The following is a 17,354-nucleotide window of genomic DNA, read 5'->3' on the forward strand; positions in this document are numbered from 1 at the left end:
TGCCATGCAAGGTTCTGACCAACACATCTGGAACAGTTTTCGGGTTCAGTATCTGACCAGGGGAATCACATTCTTAATTTGGACACATGCAATGCACCTTTAATTTTCTGACACATACACAACATGACTCTTTCAGTCTCACCCACTGTGTTAACTATGTTATACTGCCCCCCTGTGGTAGATAGATGTTATTTTCTCCATTAGACCACTTTGCTACCTTTAAACTCCCATCAGACATGTTTTCTATTTCTAACCTGAAATGCTAGAGGATCAGTTTAAATAGCAAGACAGCAGCAACATTGTATCAGACTCCAGCTCCACTAGTACAAGGACCTTAAAAATGCTGTTCAAAGCAACAATTTTCAGACAAATGTGTTACTCAGTGAGAAAAAGGGAACAAAACAGAATACAGAGGGCCAGTACAAAATGCCAAGTGTGGAGGATCTGAGCTGCAGCTCTTTCAGATTCTGTCATTTTGTCAAAACAAAGCTATTTCTATGACAGGCACATCTTTAGAGATTTTTTTAAAAAAAAGGGAGACAGCTGTATGAATATGAAAAAAAAACATTTATTATTTCCTGAATATCAGAGAACTACAAAAGCCGATAACAAAACACGGATTAATCTCGATGTACAGCATCAGATGAACTCTACCAGGTGGTGGCCAACTGACGAGGTTATGAAAACTGCCACCTCCACGTTATTCCATTGAAGCCTTTAGCCCAGCGTTTCAGCAAAACCAACTGATTTTTAAGCAATAGAAGCTGATCGATTTTAATGATCTACTGACAACATGAAGAAGACTGAGTGCTGAAAAAAATGAAACAAGGATTTTAAGGTCCTTCAAAACAGCACAGCAGCATCTCACTGGCTGGATGTATTTTTATTCTTTATTGGAAATCAAGTTTTACACAATAGATGCATAGTTAACTCCTTTAACGACGGCTGGGGCCTTTGAATGGATTATCCTGGAGAAGAAAAGAGATGAAAATGATAAAAAGTGATTAAAACGTTGGTCAAAGAAAAATGGTTAAATGAGAAAGCACCTATGTGATGGATTAGATGAAATATGTTTTTGCTAAAAATGTTACACTTAAAGAGACTCATGCTTTATCATTTTCTGTGATCTCGTTTTACCTCATCACTATCATCGCTGTCATCAAATGCGATTCCCTTCGACGAATTGCTCTGGCTCTGAGAGCTGGACTTAGTGAAGGATGATGACGACGAAGCTGCTCTGTGGAGCACAAGAGAAAGACGCAGATATTTTGGGTAAAATATACATCATAGTTGCAAAATATATGTGGAGACATGTACATGTCAGTCACTACTTTTTTTCACTGACACAACGTAGATGAAACGAACATACTTTGGAGGGGGTCGGGTATATTTCCTTGCAGGTATATCTTCATCTGAGTCATCAATGTTCAGCTGGAAATGAATAAAGAAAAGCAACGTTGAAGAATAGTAAGGATCACATAAATATTTAAAAAAGAGGTGTGTGTGTTTACTATAGATGTCTACTGTATGAATTTTCACTTGACTTACGTCATCTGCCCTGTAAGATATGGCGGCTCCGGTCCGAGAAGGTCTCTGGGACGGAGCCTGAAATGCTGAGGAATGAGGCACAAAGAAAAGACGAAGTTGAAGGCGGTGAAAGATTTCTGTGGATTCTCTCGGATACCTGGCACATCGTTGTATACAGAACGTCATCACACTCACACACTCCTACCTTGCATAATGCTCCTGCTTTGGGTTGCTGTTGAAGATTTTTGGGAGCGGCCCCGACTGGCTGGCTTTGATTCGGAGGCAGCAGCACCTGGATGGACGGATGCAGGGTTTATGACTGGACGTACAACATCATTATACAGAGTCCTTTGTTGATGCTGAATTAAAAGTAATTGAACCCGGCCTACATTTATAAATAAACCTTTGGCACATCTATTTGCCACTGTGTATGTCAGATAATGCGATAACTCACCTCTCCCTCTTCCCCGGCTGCCCCGCCCTCTACCTCCTCGCCCTCTGCCTCGTGTGGGGGGTGGCAATAATGCTTCATCAGAGTCCATAGCGATATCAGCAAGATCGTCAGATATATCCAGATCTCCAGAGTCATCGCCGCGCTCCAGACGGTGCGCTTTGGCTCTGTCCATAGCTTCTTTGATTTCGTTCTCCTCCTCAGTCGTGTCTTTTTTTGAGTCTCTGAGTCGCTGGATCTGAAAATGCAAACATTTACACTCAATGACGCATCAACCTCAGCTTCATCTATCCTCCTTCCAATGCCAGCCCCGCCCACTTACCTCTGTGTCTATATCCTTCTCTGTGGTTACTGCTCTGGCCTGGAGGTGGCGCTGTGTCTTCTCTAACTGGTAGGTGATCAGCTCCTCAATGGCATCTTTTTCATCTTTGTCTACGTACTCCTGAATGGCCTTCCCCATGCCGTTCTCGGTCAGAAGTGACAGCTGCACTGTCTGGGAAGATACGCACACACAGAATATACAGTATATGAAAATAAGTGTTATGACACCTTAAATATAGGACTTTTAAGCACTTTCAAGGTACCTAAACCCAAAATGTCCAGAACCTTGAAGCATTTATCATTACATCTTATTTGTTAATATGACTTCATTTGCAAAAAATCCTGTTTACACAACTCATTTACACCAAAGAATAATACGTATACACTTGGTTTTATTTACTTACATATACTTCAATATTAAAATATTTTTGATCAACATGAGAGATTATGTCCATAAGGCACCAGATTATGTTGATTTATTTGCATACAAGGTTATTTCTACACTGGAAAAAAGTACAACATTTTAAACTAAGTCTTTTCCTAACTTTAAGATTTTGCTCGTACCCTGCCTGTAAGTATGTGACAGTGTGTGTGTTTATAGGGGCACAGTACCTTTTCGGCGGCCTCAAAGTACTTTTTAACCAGGTCCTCCACTCTTAGCCCCTCAACTGCTGTGTTTCTTATCACTTTGCTGTAGTCAACATTGACCTCATCTGAAAAGCAAAGATTTAAACATGTCAAAAATAGTGTACACATACAGAGGATTCATGGCTGTGTATTCCGTCCGTGTCAAACCTTTGATGTCCTCCTTTTTCTCACGACGTCTGACAAAGTGAATGATGTCTTTTGGGTTGGCCACGCACTCCACAAACTTCTGGCTGAAGCGAGCGGTGTTGAACGTATCAAAGCCTCCACTGTAGTCCACCTGAGGAGGGCAATGAGGAGCATGAGTTTGGATGTTGCGTGCGTGACGATAAGCGCACAGGCTGCGCGTGTGTCCATCTTACCCGCAGTCGGATAAGTGGCTTCTCTGGGGTGAGCGGACATCCGAGTCTTTCTCTTTCAGCTTCTTCTATCATCTGTGTCACCTACAGAATGACAGCAGAAAAGAAACAGAAGCAGGTGTAAGAGGGCTGTGACGATTAAGCAATGGATGCCAGATGGGCTCTGTATGTTTAATGGTGACTTTTCATGTTACCTTTGCATAGCAGAAGTTCTCCACTTTCTTTGTGACCTGTGGTGTATCAGGTGTGAAGAGGTCTTGGTGGTCTTCCAACACCACATCCTCGATGAAGAACTGACGCACCGTCTTTAAGGGGATCTTTTCCAGGTTCATCCTGCGACCTTTCACCCTCAGAAGCCCTACATGCCTAGATGCACACGAACAGAGTAGATTGGCTACATGTTCACTTCAAAACACTTTCAGAATATTGCTCACTTTGTTAATGACTGTGTCTATTTGTACTTCTTGGCAGCCTCTCCAGGGGACAGGGAGGTGGCTACAGAGCTGCCAGGCTGCGTCACGTAGAAGAGCTGCTGTTCATTTCTGGTTGGTGTTATCAAACACTCGTGCTCATGACCCCACACCACCAAGTCAATGAAGTCATCCAGGAACTGTTCAGGGATGTAGTTAGTGGGTCCATGCTTACTCCTAGAAAAAAATAACACAGACAGAAAATACATAAAAATGCAGCATAGAGTGGAAACGTACAATGACAATCTCGCTACCAGGGGGGACAGTCGCAATCATTGGACCGGGGCGGCGGGCGGACGGACACTTGCTCGTCACCCTCACCTGCTACAAAGCAGCTAATATTGAAAATTAGTATAGTGGCGCTGAGCTAGCAGTAAAGCGCTGGCGCTGAGCTAGCAGTATAGCGGCGCTGAGCTAGCAGTGTTCTGACACTTGGAAGAACATTAAACCAATGTATTAAATGAGAATATAATCAAAAACCCTAATGTAAAACATAGCATCCTATTATTACCCTCTCTGGAAGTCCCTTACACTGAAATTATAGAAGCATTTGTACGACATCTGACAGTCTTTCATGTTTTAACATTGGGTACAATATAAAAAAAATACAGCTCTTCCCTCTTAATGAATTACACAACATACACATGGATGCACACACCTGTTCTGATGGATGGCAAAGAGGTTAAACCACTCATCTTGGTCTTCTTTGGGGCGAAGCATCGTTACCTGATTGTTGACAAACATCCTGTGCAAGCGCTCATCTGGTATAGAGCCTATAAATACACGCAAATACACACAGAAGTTTGACAGATACTACAATTCCTTTTTCTTCTTGATCCTATAATAGCATTTCTTTTCACACTTACCAAGACCATATAAGGCTAGCTTGGTGTTGCCTTTCTGCATGAGTACGGGACTAATCTCTATCCTCTCCACTGAATGAGAGTGTCCAAAGTGATTGACAAGTCCAGAAGCACTCAGCAGATCTATTGCACACAAACCTTCAGCCTAGAGGGAAATAAAAAAGAAAAACAAATGCGCAAATGCAAATACTTGCATATTAATAATTCTTATCTTGTCTAATAACTTCTTTCATGCGGGAGGAAACTCACCCCAGTTGGGTCATCATGGTTACCATGAATACTGAATACAGGAATAGAGATGTTCAAGTTTTCATCCTGATAGTTAACCCACGGGAACCTACGACACGTATATTACAATATTAGTCTAACATTCATTCAACAAGAAGACAATGTTTTGTGAGAATGGCCACACAAACACAGCAGACACTGACTGGGTGGTGTTGAAGTTGACAGTCTGATCACTGAGAAGGTTGAACGTTACGGGCGTGTCTCCCATGCAGTATTTTCTCAGCATAGTGATGCAGCTGTGAAGGCACCGGCGTGACGGCTTGTTGTCGTGGAACAAATCGCCACCCAGCAGGATGAAATCTACCTGCAAACAGAAAGGTAAACAAATGAACAACCCTGGCTCTGACACTTACACATATACCCGTCCGTCATCTCGCAAGTACCTGATTAGTCTTGGCACATTTCATGATCTCATCGAGCGTGTTAAAGGTGTCGCTGCCACGGATAGCATCCTTCTCGAGGAAGCCCAGGTGAATATCTGTAGCGATGAGGATCTTGAAGGTGTCCTCATCATCCCTAAATCCATCAAAAAAAATACACAGCTCATAGATTATTTTTCAGACTGCACTGTGCGTTGCTTAGATATAAAGATAATATATTAGTTCTTGGGAGATTCAACGAGTGAATACAATCACATTATATTTAGTTTTATACTTGTAATCTCAGCTGTAACTCACAAGGTGCTCTCCGAGGACATGGTGGTGTGGGAAATGGCAGATGTGTTCACACCTCACAGGTAGTCAGCAGAAGGCTTCCCTGCAGAAAAATGGCAGAGGTTATTTTGCTTTACATTTGAGACATGCGATAGCTGTAGTTACAAATATGCATACCGTTTTTAATCGCTTCGAATTAATACAAAAAGCCATGTTTACAAAATAGGCGTCAGCGAGCAATAACGTCACATTTAAGCAGACATTCAAGTCCATTGTGTTTGACAAATTGTGTGATAGCTGGTATAGCTAGCTAGCTAATAAACAGTTTGTAATGTCGTAACTAGCTAACAGAAACACCTAACTTCATAAGCTACAGCGAGGATGGCGAGGTAAAGTTAGCTTTCATGTTTGAAAACCGAAAACCGAAAGCAAGTGCGATAGTTAACACGAACTGAACTTATGTTTACATATCGGCTCAGTCTAATTTACCATTAATATATCTATGAAACGTTAGGTAGTTACTATTTGTTATGGCCGATATAAGCTACAACGTGGGAGGAAACATCGCAACCCACCTCCTCCAGAATGGGTAAACTTGCTCTCTGAAAAAGTCCCGGCAAGTCTTGCACAGGCTCTCCCCGCCCCTTCACCGGTGGCTCAGAGTTATTGTAGTTTTCTTCCCGAGGCACCATCGGTCTAAACTGGAGAATCTCCGCCGACGAAAAACTACATTTCCGGTAAGCAAATGTGTATGCGTTCGTTTTATTCACAAAGACGCGCCAGACCTGATGTATCGTCAACGCACATTTGATGTGTATGTGTGCGGCGTCTGACGGGCCGGGCTGGTATAAATATCACGCGAACCCCATCAAAAACCCTGGCTTAGTTGTCTTGACAAGTGATGTTTTTCTTTTCACAACACATATTAGCACTGGCAGCAGCTCCAGAAGCGGGGCTAAGCTAGCAAGCTGTCATCTGTGATTAAAAAAAAGACTCGGTTGTAGCTTTACTTTAAGCCAACATTAGCGTGTTTCTGCTTATTCTGCTGTCTGGTTCAGCACAAGAGAAGCGGACTGGATTGGCTGCACTTCGATGGAGACGCTGTCAAAAACAGCCGCTGCCGATGCTACGCGGGGAGAGGTAGTTTACCAGATCTTGCCTGATTTAACTTTAAAAGGAAGACTGAAAGCTGTTCGCCACAGTTTGTATTAGCAATAAAACAAAATGTAACCTGACTGTGCGGAAAAGCTACCTAGCAGCAGTTGCTACAACTCAAACCAGCTGATGCTGCAGACCTGGAAAGTCTGCTGAAGTCTCCCCCGTTATCTGTTTCATTTGACTTGAGCAGGATAAATAACTCATGTTGTGACTTTAAGTTGAGTTTGTGCATTAATTTAAAGTTTTAGCTCACATTTATTTCACTTTCGGTCCCTCATTTGCTGATTATGTTCATGATGAGATGACAGCCACCACCACACCGTCTCCAGTGCTCATATATTATAGATATCAGCTTTGAAAATAAGTGCAGTACTCCCCAGATATTGTAGGATACTGTTCATCATTATCCTTATTTTCTCTGCAGAAGCTCTGTCCACCACCACCACCCAGCGGAGTCGTGTCTGACAGCCTGTCACTCCCATCTTACAAAGACTATCCTGCTCACCGTCCCCTCATCAACACACTTGTGCATCACACACCCCAAACACACACACATCAGTCCCCTCGCCTGTCGTCACCCAGCAAGGCATTCCCAGAGACCAGCAGTGCAGGTAACTTTAATTTGTGCGTGCATGTGTGTGTGTGTGTGTGTGTGAGTGTTTTCCCTTTACAAAGTTTCCACTGAGGTATTGTGATGTTTGAGCGCTCCATGGTTACAGCGTGTGCAACCTGATGCCGCGCTACTTGAATGTCTCAGCTACACTGACATCCATTCATTCAAGTTACGATCCCTTCCTCCCATTCCTCCATCCCGACTTGAAAACCATATCATATTACACTACGACTGTAATCACAGTGTGAATATGTTAAATGCAATCTTTCATATCTCCATTTGCATCACATTCTTGTATCCATCCGCGTGTGTGTGTGCATGTGTAGCGATCCTATCCGCCTTGAGGAACCTCCAGGAGAAGATCAGGAGGCTGGAGTTGGAGAAAGGACATGCACAGCTCAGTCTGCGCTCCATGGGGAAAGATGCATCTCACACACATCTGCAGAGCAATCAAGTCACACAGAGACACTTAAATGGTCAGGCAGACACAGAAAGAGGGAAAGGTGGCCAGACAGACTGCAATCAAGGTGAGTGTGAGCATAACATGTAATAGCTCATGTTACTTATATTTCTTCCTCTCTGTATCTTATTCCGGTATCTCTTTGTCTGATCCACAGTGTTGATCACCAACCTGGCTGCTGCAGAGTCTCGCTGTGTGACCCTGGAGCGACAGCTGGATCACATGAGGAGGCTGTTGCGCAATGCCAAGGCAGACAGGACCAGCCTGCTCAAACAGCAGGTTAACTTAATATCATAGGCTGTGATATGCCAGGGCAGAAAATACACTGAAACCGTTGCGTGTATGGATGTTCTTGAGTGAAAACCTCTCTTGTGTGAGTAGATTTTGTGGAGCCGTATTAATTGTTTTCCACACTTTCAGGTTTCCATGGAGACAGCCAAGTCAGCCAATCATCAGTGTGACACCGTGTCTGAGCATGCCCAGCTGGAGAAGCTGGAGCGACTGGAGCAGGAGTACCTCCGGCTGACGCGCACACAAAACAACGCCGAGGTAAACACCCAGAGACTCAGTCTCTACACAGACAGAAGGAAACTGTGTCTTCAAGCTTAGTCACAGCCCATCTGTCTGTAAAGAAAACAAACAGTGAAGGACGTTATCGAAAAATTGTGAAGGTGAAAGGCTTGTAGCTCTTCAGGCCTCAGTGTGAAATGAAAGGCTTCTTTTCGGTTAAGCAGCCTGCAGTACGCAGTTTACGCTGAAGCCATATGGGGACATGGAGGCACAAACCAAATCCTGTAGGTCAAAAACCACTGATGGAGCTCTGGTTCCTCAGAGAAGTTCAGAAGTTACAAGCTGGGTTGTCATCGTAGACTGATTTAAACATGGACTTGTGTGGTCTCACTTAACCAAAGTTATATTGAAAAGCTTATTTATGGTTTAATCTCAAGTGGGTAGTGACAAGAAAAATCCTGAATTCTGTTATCATTATCACCACAATAATGATCGTGTGTCTGAACGTGTCAGATGAAGATTCGGCAGCTGGAGATGAAGCTACAGGAGGAGGAGCATCAGAGGAAGCTGGTCCAGGTTCAGGCCCATCAGGTAACAACATCTGTATTTCTCTTTAGCTACACTAGCATTTACTCATTATTGACAGCTTATACTCTGTCTTTTATTCCTGTCCATTGTTTTACCATTCTGCATGCTTATGCTTTATGTAAATGATGAAACGTCCAGAGAGTGATGCTTAACTTCTTGTTTGTGCGTCTGTGTGTGCATGTACACGTGTGTTCCTCAGCTGCAGACGGGTTTAGAAGCCAACAGGATCTTGCTGCAGTCAGTGTCGCCCCGTCTTTCTAGCAGACAGTCCAAAGAGAGGAAGTCCAATTCAAAGGTGAAGACCTTCACAGGGGTGATTTAAGGATTAACTCCAGTTCAAGTGTACTGAGAATGTTTCCTTTAATCCTTTTAAGTAGATGTTTGAACGAATATGACAAGACAGCTGCAGTCGAGCTCTTTTTACAGTGTTGGTACATCTGTGAACGTCATGTTGAATCAAGTATGCAGGAATACAAGTGCATTTGTTTGGATTCAAGTTAAATTCTTAAAATAGTATAGAAATCCACAGAAGTTCAATTTCTCTGCTTTCTCACCTTCTCAGAAATCTTCACCACGGCAGTCATCCTACGCACAGCCACACTATAGACTGAGCCTCAGAGATGTACCTTTTGTTGCTGGAACGGTAGTATGGGCACATAGTCCTTTACGGTTTTAATACGTTTACATTCAGTTTTTAACGCTGTTCCTTCTTCACGCTGGCTCTCTCTTTGACTCTCCTGCATCACTCTCAGTCGGTCGGCTGCAGCCACTCAGTCCGAGCAAACGTCCAGTCGGTCCTGTCTCTCCTGAAGCGTCACCAGCCGCACCTCTGCAACAGCCGCGTCCTCTCCAACAGCGCAAACGGCTACGAGACAGGTGGTAGCAGGCTTTCAGACACATCCTCCTCCTCTTCCTCCTCCTCCGCCAGTGGCGAGGAGCTATCAGAGCTGCTGCAAGCGCTACAAGAGGAGCTGCGACTCATGAGCTTGTGAGTGAAGCCGCATCAGAGCGATATCAGGAGTGAATTGCTTTGAATAGTATTAAACTCGACTGTGCGTGCATGCAGGGAGCAGGACGAGCTGACGAGACAGGTGGAGGCCTGCGTCTCTGAACAGGAGAGAAAAGATCTTCAGAGGGAGCAGGAGAGGCTGCTGCTGAAGATGGAGAGGAAAGGAGAGCAGATCAGTAAACTCTACAAACATAAGGCACAGGTAGGTCCTCACACAAAAAGGATTTCTTTTTGTTGTGACTCCCGTGCTTTATTCATTCTTGTTTCTCCCTTTTAGATAAAGAAGTTTAGAAAGGCTCAGTCTAGGCCAAACAGCGCAAAGGAGGTGAGGGTGACAACCACAGTGTCCACTAGAGGTCGCTCCGCCGGAGCTGTCAAAGTCAGACCAGGAGAGAGAAGCAAGAGGAACCTGAGGCTGCTGAGGGACATGAAGGCTCTGCAGACTTCATTACGGACCTCAAACTGAAACCTACCAGGACGCGAACACATCAGATTAGGTTCATCTTGTTGGTGCTCCCTACCTACCTACCTACCTACCTACCTACCTACCTACCTACCTACCTACCTACCTGTGGCCATTATTTCACCTTCAACACAGCAACTGACTGAACATCACTACAGAATAAAATCTAAAACCAAGTGTCTAGTCATGAACATATGGCCTGTGATCTCTTGTCAAAAAATCTGTTTATTTGCAGTATTAGGAACATTTTAAAGCATCTAATTTATTGAGTCTGGGTCTCCACCACCCAAACTGCTATTTGTTGTCTGATTTGTCATCTGAGTGTAAATTGACTGGCCAGAATATTTGAAAGAGAAGGCTTTGAATTATAAATGACTTATTTGTTAGAAAAAAAAACATTAAAGACGTATTAATTAATGCATATGTGTTCATGCAGCATGTTGGCTCAAGCCTCCACCTGGACTTGCACTTGTTCATCTTTCACCAGCAGAGGGTGTGAAACATCCAGAGACTGCTGGAAAATGTGTTTGAAATGCTCTGGTTCATTTAGTTTTTCATTTAGTTTACAACAACATTCACAGTAATGGGCAACCTGACCCTTAAATGAGTCCTAGAAAAAGAAGATAAATATTTTTGTCTTTTATTTTTAGGAAGCCGGAATCTCATGGTACATAAACATTCCTGGGTTGCTCTATAGCTACAACTGTACGATACCATAAATATTAATAAAGTGGATTGTTAGTGTAAAGAAACTGAACTGGTGAAACAGTTAGATGATGTGATGAAGGACTTAAAAAAGGATATTTTGTATATTTGGTTAAAACGACTGAATCCCCTCGACTGATTGATTAATAGACTGATTGATGTGTCATACTGCAGATTCTCAAGGACTGTATGACACGTGTTGTTTGTTATGATTCAGTGTCTTTGTAATTATTTTTACAGAGTTACGTTGCATATTTTGATATTTTTTTGACCGATCATGGGGAACTTATTTTCGAGTGAAAACGTGTTTCGCTGAGAAATAAAACAATTGTGGTTGCATTTGGCTGTTTTCTTTAGTTCTTAATTATTAGTTGTAATTTTTTTGAGGGTCTCTGAGGTCTTGTGTCTGATCTGCTCTCCTCTTTGACTTACCTGTCTTTGATGCTGGCACTCATGACGTCAGTAGAGCAGAATAAAGTCATGTTGACCTTAAAACAAATCACAGTAAACCATTTCAGAATAAATATAGCTTTAATTCACTGTAAAGTTAAGGAATAATGCTGAAGTTATTATAACTTAGAGGTTGTATTGTCTTATAACATTTAATGAGTGATTAAAGTGATGAAGAATCTTTCCCCCTCAGTATAAACATTGTTGTTCTTAAATCTAAAGACCACAAACCTTCATTGTCTTTTTTTGTGCAGTAGAACTTTGCTTATGCACAAATGAAACGTGTTAATTAATCTACGCAGGGTTTGAAACACGTGTAGGCTGAGTATTGTTAAATATTATCCATGTATAAGCCCTGTCTTGTGGTTGCAAATATCCAAAAGATGTGCCTCTGGGCTTCCGTACATGAAATTATCCATAATTATTTAGATTTGGCTGAGAAAACTAGTAGATGCATTTGTCACACAAACTGTAGACTAGCAGAAATAGTCTGGTCAAAGGGTCTGTGCAACTGAATAATGAATTATATTTAGCTGGCATTATTAATCATGATGTGAAACGTGTCCAAGGCTGGTTTCAGCAGCAGCTCCTGCGCGTCTGTCTCCATCCAGCTGCAGCCCGGCGCGATGTGACGAGGATGCTGTGAAGGAAACAGTGGCTGCCGGACACACTGCGCTTTCAACTCAAAGATATGGTATGTTGCTTTTAGATTCTTTTTTTTTTTTTTCTCTTCCAAACTTCCTTCTCCAGACCTTTTGACGCGACAGCCCCGTTGTGCATTAAATGTCTTAAATGTCGTCGACAGTATGGATTCATCAACACCTGTTTGAAATCGATGGTAGTCGAGGAGTTTGGCGAGGAGACGTGGGTCAAGCTCAGGTAAGAAGAAGATTAAAGTTTACTGTATTTACAAATTTGTTTTAAAGGGCTATTCCAAAGCTGCTGGTGTCTTCTTCTCTTGAACAATGAATCCACTTTCTTCCCAAAACCATCACCACCATGTGCAGGGATGAAGCCGGAGTCCAGGATACCTTCCTCACATACGAGGTCTATAAAGATGAAATCAGCATGCAGTTAGTATCAAAAGCCTGCAAGCTTCTAGGTGAATAAATCATCATGTGTGTCACCTTGTTTTGTTTCCATCTTTAAATTCAATTTATTGTTTGATTTGAAATGGCTAATAAATAAAGATGTATTGTTTTTGTTTTTTTTCATAAACTGTGTTTGTTTTGTGCAGGAGTGAAGCCGGAGGTCGTCCTGAGGCAGTTTGGAGAATATTTCTTTGAGTTCTGCAAACGGTCGGGCTACGACCACATGCTGCGGACGCTGGCAGGAAATTTATTTGAATTCACCGAGAATCTGGATGCACTTCACAGCTACCTCGCCCTCTCCTACAAGGTGCCTGCTCCCATACCAGTGTGACACGTGGTCATTCTTTCTTAGTCTCAGGAGAAAGCTGATTCATCCTGTATTTATCTTTGTTCTTTTAGGAAATGAATGCACCCTCTTTCCGGGTGGAGAGGAACCCTGATGGTACCATGCTCCTCCACTATTATTCAGACCGCAGAGGACTCTGCCACATCGTCCCTGGTAATTAACTGTCCCTGGCCAATTTCATCAATGAGCTTTTGTATTATTCTCATAATTGTGCCACCATTTGATTGGCCTTCAGATCAATGAAATTCACAGCCATGTTCTCTCACAGGTATAATTGGAGCTGTCGCCAAAGATTTCTTCAACAGTGAGATAACGATGGAAATCGTCAACCAGCTGGAGGAGCTGGAGAGAACCGGGAAGAAGGAGCACGTGGTTTTTCTCGTGACACAGTGGCCCGCTGTGGCTGCTCGGACCAGTAGAACTGAGTCTTTTACAAGAACCCAATCCCTTCAGCCTTCGGCCAAACGACGCGACGCTCCAGAGGTTAGCTACATGAGACCTGAAGTGTAGTGCGGACAAAATGAGCCATAACAATAAATGTATGAACTCTGTCATGTCTGTGTCCTCAGCCTCTTCACCGAAATAGGTCCAGCATCAATTTCTCTGCACACAGGAGTCACTGGGAGACAATCAGAGGGCTGGTTCGCCTCGGGAAAGGTGCAGTGCAGACATACAAACACACAAAAATGAACCTTGGAGCAACAGGTTGAGTCACATACCTGCAGGTGGTTGTGAATGTGTGTCTTTATTTTCAAAGTTAGACTCTTTGTCTCGTCTCACAGGCAAACTGTTGAGGGGCTTTCAGCCGGTGTACCCTGCAGCCCTCAACATTGATCTGAAGACTTTCTGCCACGCTTTCCCTTTTCACATAGTCTTTGATGAGCAGGTACAGTATATTTTTGCTGGTTGTTAGAAAGACCTCAAGTGTCACTCATGAGTAACTGGGTCATGATAAATTAACCGGAGTGATCCTGGTGGCGTCTGAGGCAGCTGGTGGTGCACCAGGCAGGGGTGAACCTCCAGAAGATCGTCCCCGGGCTCCAGACGATGAGCATCCACCTGGACCTGTACTTCAGCATTGTGCATCCTGAAGTCACCTTCACCATCTCCAGCATCAGGAAGTTCATCAACAGCCACTTTGTCCTGCAGACACGCAGGGACATGATGCCAGAGGCGTGGAAGGGCAGGCCCATGCTGCAGCTCCGAGGTAGACTGTAAAAAAAAATCTAAAACTCTATATAGATTTGATATATTGTCTCCCCTTAGCAGATTGTTTGCTCCATGCAGGTCAGATGATCTGGATGCCCTCTCTGGACTGCATGCTCTACCAAGCTTCTCCACTGCTGAGAAGCCTTCAGGAGCTGGAGGAGAGGGACATGCACATTTCTGACATCGCGCCCCACGACGTCACCCGCGACCTCATCCTGCTCAACCAGCAGCGACTGGCCGAGATGGAGCTGTCCAGTCAGTTGGAGAGGAAGAAGGAGGAGCTCCGCCTCCTGTCTCAGCACCTGGAGGAGGAGAGGAGGAAGACGGAGAACTTGCTGTACGCCATGCTGCCCAAGCACGTGGCCAACCAGCTGAAGGAGGGCAAGGCGGTGGAAGCAGGTGATGGGAGCGAAAGTGCTATGCGTGTGATCAGAACAATCAGAATGTTCTGATCTGACTGCTGTGTTTGTTTCTCCTTCAGGAGAATTTAAAGAGTGCACCATACTGTTCAGTGACGTGGTGACGTTCACTAACATCTGCTCCCTGTGTGAGCCCATCCAAATTGTCCTCATGCTGAACTCCATGTACCTCAGATTCGACCGGCTCACGACTGTGCACAATGTTTACAAGGTACGTTTTTGACACAGGGACGCAGACACATGTTATAGTAACAATCATTTGAAAGTTTGTTTTTGAATCTTGGCTGTGCGTATGTGGTGTTTCCCAGGTTGAGACCATAGGGGACGCGTACATGGTGGTAGGAGGGGTGCCCATACCCGTCTCCAGCCATGCTGAGAGGGTGGCCAACTTTGCCCTGGGTATGATCTTGGCTGCGAGGGAAGTTATCAACCCTGTGACGGGAGGGCCCATCCAGGTGCCAGAATGTTTGTATTGCATTTATCAACGACACGGTGGTGGACACTGGTGACGAAGTACTCAAAGACTGTGTATCTCTGCAGATCCGAGTGGGTCTCCACAGTGGTCCCGTCCTGGCAGGTGTAGTTGGGGAAAAGATGCCTCGCTACTGTCTGTTCGGAGACACGGTCAACACCGCGTCTCGCATGGAGAGTCACGGCCTCCCCGATAAGATCCATCTGAGCCCCACCGTCTACCGGTGAGGACGCACACATTCATGCACTCACCGCAAAAGCTGTGATACCCTCCGTCTGATTTCCACATCCCGCATTCCCGCATGTTTCCCAGGGCTTTGAGGAATAAAACCTTTGTTATCCAGAAGAGAGGGGAGATCGAGGTGAAGGGGAAGGGCAGGATGACCACTTACTTTCTTGAGAGGAACGTGGGAGTCAGCGAGCAGCAGATTATGGGAGTCTCAGACCGAGCGACTGGAGCCAGACAGCAGGACGGCCAGATGAGCTTCCAGCCAGGTCTGTTTGCTGTCTTTATTCTACATCTCCAGATTTGCATTTATATATACAGTTGTGTGGTTTTGAACTGCCCTGCATACACATGAATGTCTCCTTTTCCTTTTTCTTCCCCTGCTGTAGCTGTTCGGACTCAGCACACGGATGACCTCTGCTTGATCCCAATGAAATATGAAGACAGCCCGAGTGAACCCCTGCTGCCATCACACATGTCGGAACCCCAGAGCCGCCCAGCAATCAAGCCCCGGGACTCGGAGAGCTACGGAAGCCTGCACACTGATGATCAATCACAGAATGGAGACCTTGACCAGTTAAAACATACAGAAAGAGTTGGCCAAACAGGAGCGAAATTCACAGAAAAACACATGGGCGGCTTGGGCAGTGACGGACAAGTGAACCCGGAGGAGCAACGCTTGATCGAAGGTGCTCAAAAAAATCAAAGCAAACTCACCCGAACCAAGTTCTGTGTGGTCCTGTGAGCTGGTTAATTATCTGCTGAATGGCTGAATGACGATGAAATGATTCATCAAACAAACACGTGCAACATATTTAACATGTGCCAACAGCTTCTTTTGTACATCGGTCTTATTATGTGTCGCATCAGACTGCTAGATTTTAGGCAGTGTCTGTGTTTCCCTTTTGTAAATTTGTCATACTTGTCATGTAGTAGATCAAATGTTATATTAAAGTTTTAGGTGACACCGTACGATCCGCTTGTAGTGCATAAATCTGTCTCACATACTGAATAATAAAAGCATTTGCCAAGTCGCTGATTTACTTTTTACAAGCTCAGAAGGTAAAAAAACATTCAGTTAAGTGACTTTTCATTCGTTTTCATGCACTATAAAGACAAATCCACATGCTCACCCTCGTTTACCTGGTGCACTTAAACAAATGTGTGCGCTCAGTTAAGTTGAAAAAAAAAAAAAAAAAAAGAAAGAAATAAAGCAGCATCTGAACACACACTGCTCACAAACCTCAGCTCAAACTGTCAACTTAGGCAATGCTGAGCGAACGTGAATCAATATTTGCAAAACCTGCAGCGTCTCCTAGTGGTAAATTGCGCTCGGAGGAAGAGTTTGAAGTTGATATCCTGTCACGTTGTTTTTTAGTGTGGAAGAGTAACAACAAACATTTGAGCTAATGTTTCTCTCAGTGTGCCGGCTCATTAATTTTAGCCAATGCCAGAATAAGGATAAATGAAACGGGAAATAAGTGGAATCGGTAATTATCTTAACCTCGAGATGAAAACGCAGCTGTATGGTAAGTCTTATAAATACTTAAATGTGATCTTACTGTATTATTTAGATTTTTAAAATGACCCACAGTGAGGATAAGAGTGAGAGATAATGGTGATTATAAATCAGCTTTTCAGTAATCATATCAAATCATAACACTGCAACGGCTTTATTTTTGTAGGAAACTCAAGAAGACTAAATTCTGGTGCCAGGTTCTTTGTTACAGAGGAGTAAGGATTCTTCCTGAAATATTCTTTATGATCATTTATTATTTAGTCATCCAATTGTATAGTTATCATTTCATTTCATGCACAATCCTGCTTAGTGTGACAGTAAATACATTGATCTTACATCTCGACTTCATCACAGCTTAATATTCATATCATCATGCCAAACACTGGTATATTCACAAGAAGCCTTCCATGCATGGCAGCAGATAGTACAGTGTGTCACAAAAAAAAAAAAAAAAAAAAAAATCTCCCCATTGGCAACTCTGTCAACAAACAGGTCACATGTTTGAACACACGCGGACCCCCCCCCCACCCCCCAACAACC

At 43.7% G+C, this 17,354-nt stretch overlaps 3 protein-coding genes across 8 annotated transcripts; 2 read left to right on the forward strand and 1 right to left on the reverse strand.

Annotated features, from left to right (window-relative positions):
* Positions 1-546: 546 nt before the first annotated feature.
* mre11a (MRE11 homolog A, double strand break repair nuclease) lies at positions 547-6,234 on the reverse strand. 4 transcript variants are annotated; one of them, XM_037125587.1, is made up of 19 exons: positions 6,153-6,234; positions 5,602-5,680; positions 5,308-5,440; positions 5,068-5,228; positions 4,886-4,973; positions 4,640-4,781; positions 4,432-4,546; positions 3,765-3,950; positions 3,498-3,669; positions 3,307-3,387; positions 3,095-3,224; positions 2,912-3,012; positions 2,301-2,471; positions 1,982-2,216; positions 1,733-1,819; positions 1,549-1,613; positions 1,370-1,431; positions 1,138-1,237; positions 547-968 (listed from the first exon to the last, which is right to left on the reverse strand). In XM_037125587.1, the coding sequence occupies exons 2-19, from the start codon at positions 5,619-5,621 to the stop codon at positions 936-938; spliced, it is 2,082 nt and encodes a 693-aa protein (XP_036981482.1). In that variant the 5' UTR covers positions 5,622-5,680; positions 6,153-6,234; the 3' UTR covers positions 547-935. The 4 variants fall into 4 exon arrangements, with proteins under 4 accessions (XP_036981482.1, XP_036926947.1, XP_036926956.1 ...); XM_037071052.1 differs by lacking the exon at positions 6,153-6,234 and adding an exon at positions 6,067-6,146; XM_037071061.1 differs by lacking the exon at positions 6,153-6,234 and adding an exon at positions 6,100-6,135.
* A 209-nt stretch (positions 6,235-6,443) lies between these two features.
* On the forward strand, positions 6,444-10,822 carry cep57 (centrosomal protein 57). Of its 2 annotated transcripts, none has more exons than XM_037071074.1 (11): positions 6,444-6,717; positions 7,160-7,346; positions 7,675-7,875; positions 7,966-8,087; positions 8,229-8,357; positions 8,832-8,909; positions 9,106-9,201; positions 9,469-9,552; positions 9,659-9,894; positions 9,973-10,117; positions 10,193-10,822. In XM_037071074.1, the coding sequence occupies exons 1-11, from the start codon at positions 6,670-6,672 to the stop codon at positions 10,379-10,381; spliced, it is 1,515 nt and encodes a 504-aa protein (XP_036926969.1). In that variant the 5' UTR covers positions 6,444-6,669; the 3' UTR covers positions 10,382-10,822. The 2 variants fall into 2 exon arrangements, with proteins under 2 accessions (XP_036926969.1, XP_036926977.1); XM_037071082.1 differs by having other exon boundaries at positions 6,445-6,717; positions 9,469-9,549.
* A 1,300-nt stretch (positions 10,823-12,122) lies between these two features.
* Positions 12,123-16,284, forward strand: LOC119007664 (guanylate cyclase soluble subunit beta-2-like). 2 transcript variants are annotated; one of them, XM_037077485.1, is made up of 15 exons: positions 12,123-12,227; positions 12,339-12,412; positions 12,541-12,635; positions 12,771-12,931; positions 13,024-13,123; positions 13,239-13,453; positions 13,540-13,627; positions 13,753-13,856; positions 13,961-14,177; positions 14,258-14,578; positions 14,661-14,809; positions 14,907-15,053; positions 15,139-15,293; positions 15,383-15,564; positions 15,682-16,284. In XM_037077485.1, the coding sequence occupies exons 1-15, from the start codon at positions 12,225-12,227 to the stop codon at positions 16,038-16,040; spliced, it is 2,370 nt and encodes a 789-aa protein (XP_036933380.1). In that variant the 5' UTR covers positions 12,123-12,224; the 3' UTR covers positions 16,041-16,284. The 2 variants fall into 2 exon arrangements, with proteins under 2 accessions (XP_036933380.1, XP_036933391.1); XM_037077496.1 differs by having other exon boundaries at positions 15,685-16,284.
* The last annotated feature ends 1,070 nt before the right edge of the window (positions 16,285-17,354 follow it).

The sequence above is a fragment of the Acanthopagrus latus genome, chromosome 2 (genome assembly GCF_904848185.1).
Source record: "Acanthopagrus latus isolate v.2019 chromosome 2, fAcaLat1.1, whole genome shotgun sequence".
Taxonomy (NCBI): domain Eukaryota; kingdom Metazoa; phylum Chordata; class Actinopteri; order Spariformes; family Sparidae; genus Acanthopagrus; species Acanthopagrus latus.

What these genes read in the sequence shown, in the direction of transcription:
- cep57 (XM_037071074.1), top strand. Translation starts at nt 6,670, where the DNA reads ATGGAGACGCTGTCAAAAACAGCCGCTGCCGATGCTACGCGGGGAGAG. An exon ending in CCCAGAGACCAGCAGTGCAG is followed by an intron (nt 7,347 to 7,674) that starts GTAACTTTAATT and finishes GTGCATGTGTAG; the next exon opens with CGATCCTATCCGCCTTGAGG. An exon ending in GCACACAAAACAACGCCGAG is followed by an intron (nt 8,358 to 8,831) that starts GTAAACACCCAG and finishes TGAACGTGTCAG; the next exon opens with ATGAAGATTCGGCAGCTGGA.
- mre11a (XM_037125587.1), bottom strand. Translation starts at nt 5,621, where the DNA reads ATGTCCTCGGAGAGCACCTT. An exon ending in GTCAACTTCAACACCACCCA is followed by an intron (nt 4,974 to 5,067) that starts GTCAGTGTCTGC and finishes TACGTGTCGTAG; the next exon opens with GTTCCCGTGGGTTAACTATC. An exon ending in CCTGGAGAGGCTGCCAAGAA is followed by an intron (nt 3,670 to 3,764) that starts GTACAAATAGAC and finishes GTGTGCATCTAG; the next exon opens with GCATGTAGGGCTTCTGAGGG.
- LOC119007664 (XM_037077485.1), top strand. An exon ending in AAAAGCCTGCAAGCTTCTAG is followed by an intron (nt 12,636 to 12,770) that starts GTGAATAAATCA and finishes TGTTTTGTGCAG; the next exon opens with GAGTGAAGCCGGAGGTCGTC. An exon ending in ACCTCGCCCTCTCCTACAAG is followed by an intron (nt 12,932 to 13,023) that starts GTGCCTGCTCCC and finishes TTGTTCTTTTAG; the next exon opens with GAAATGAATGCACCCTCTTT.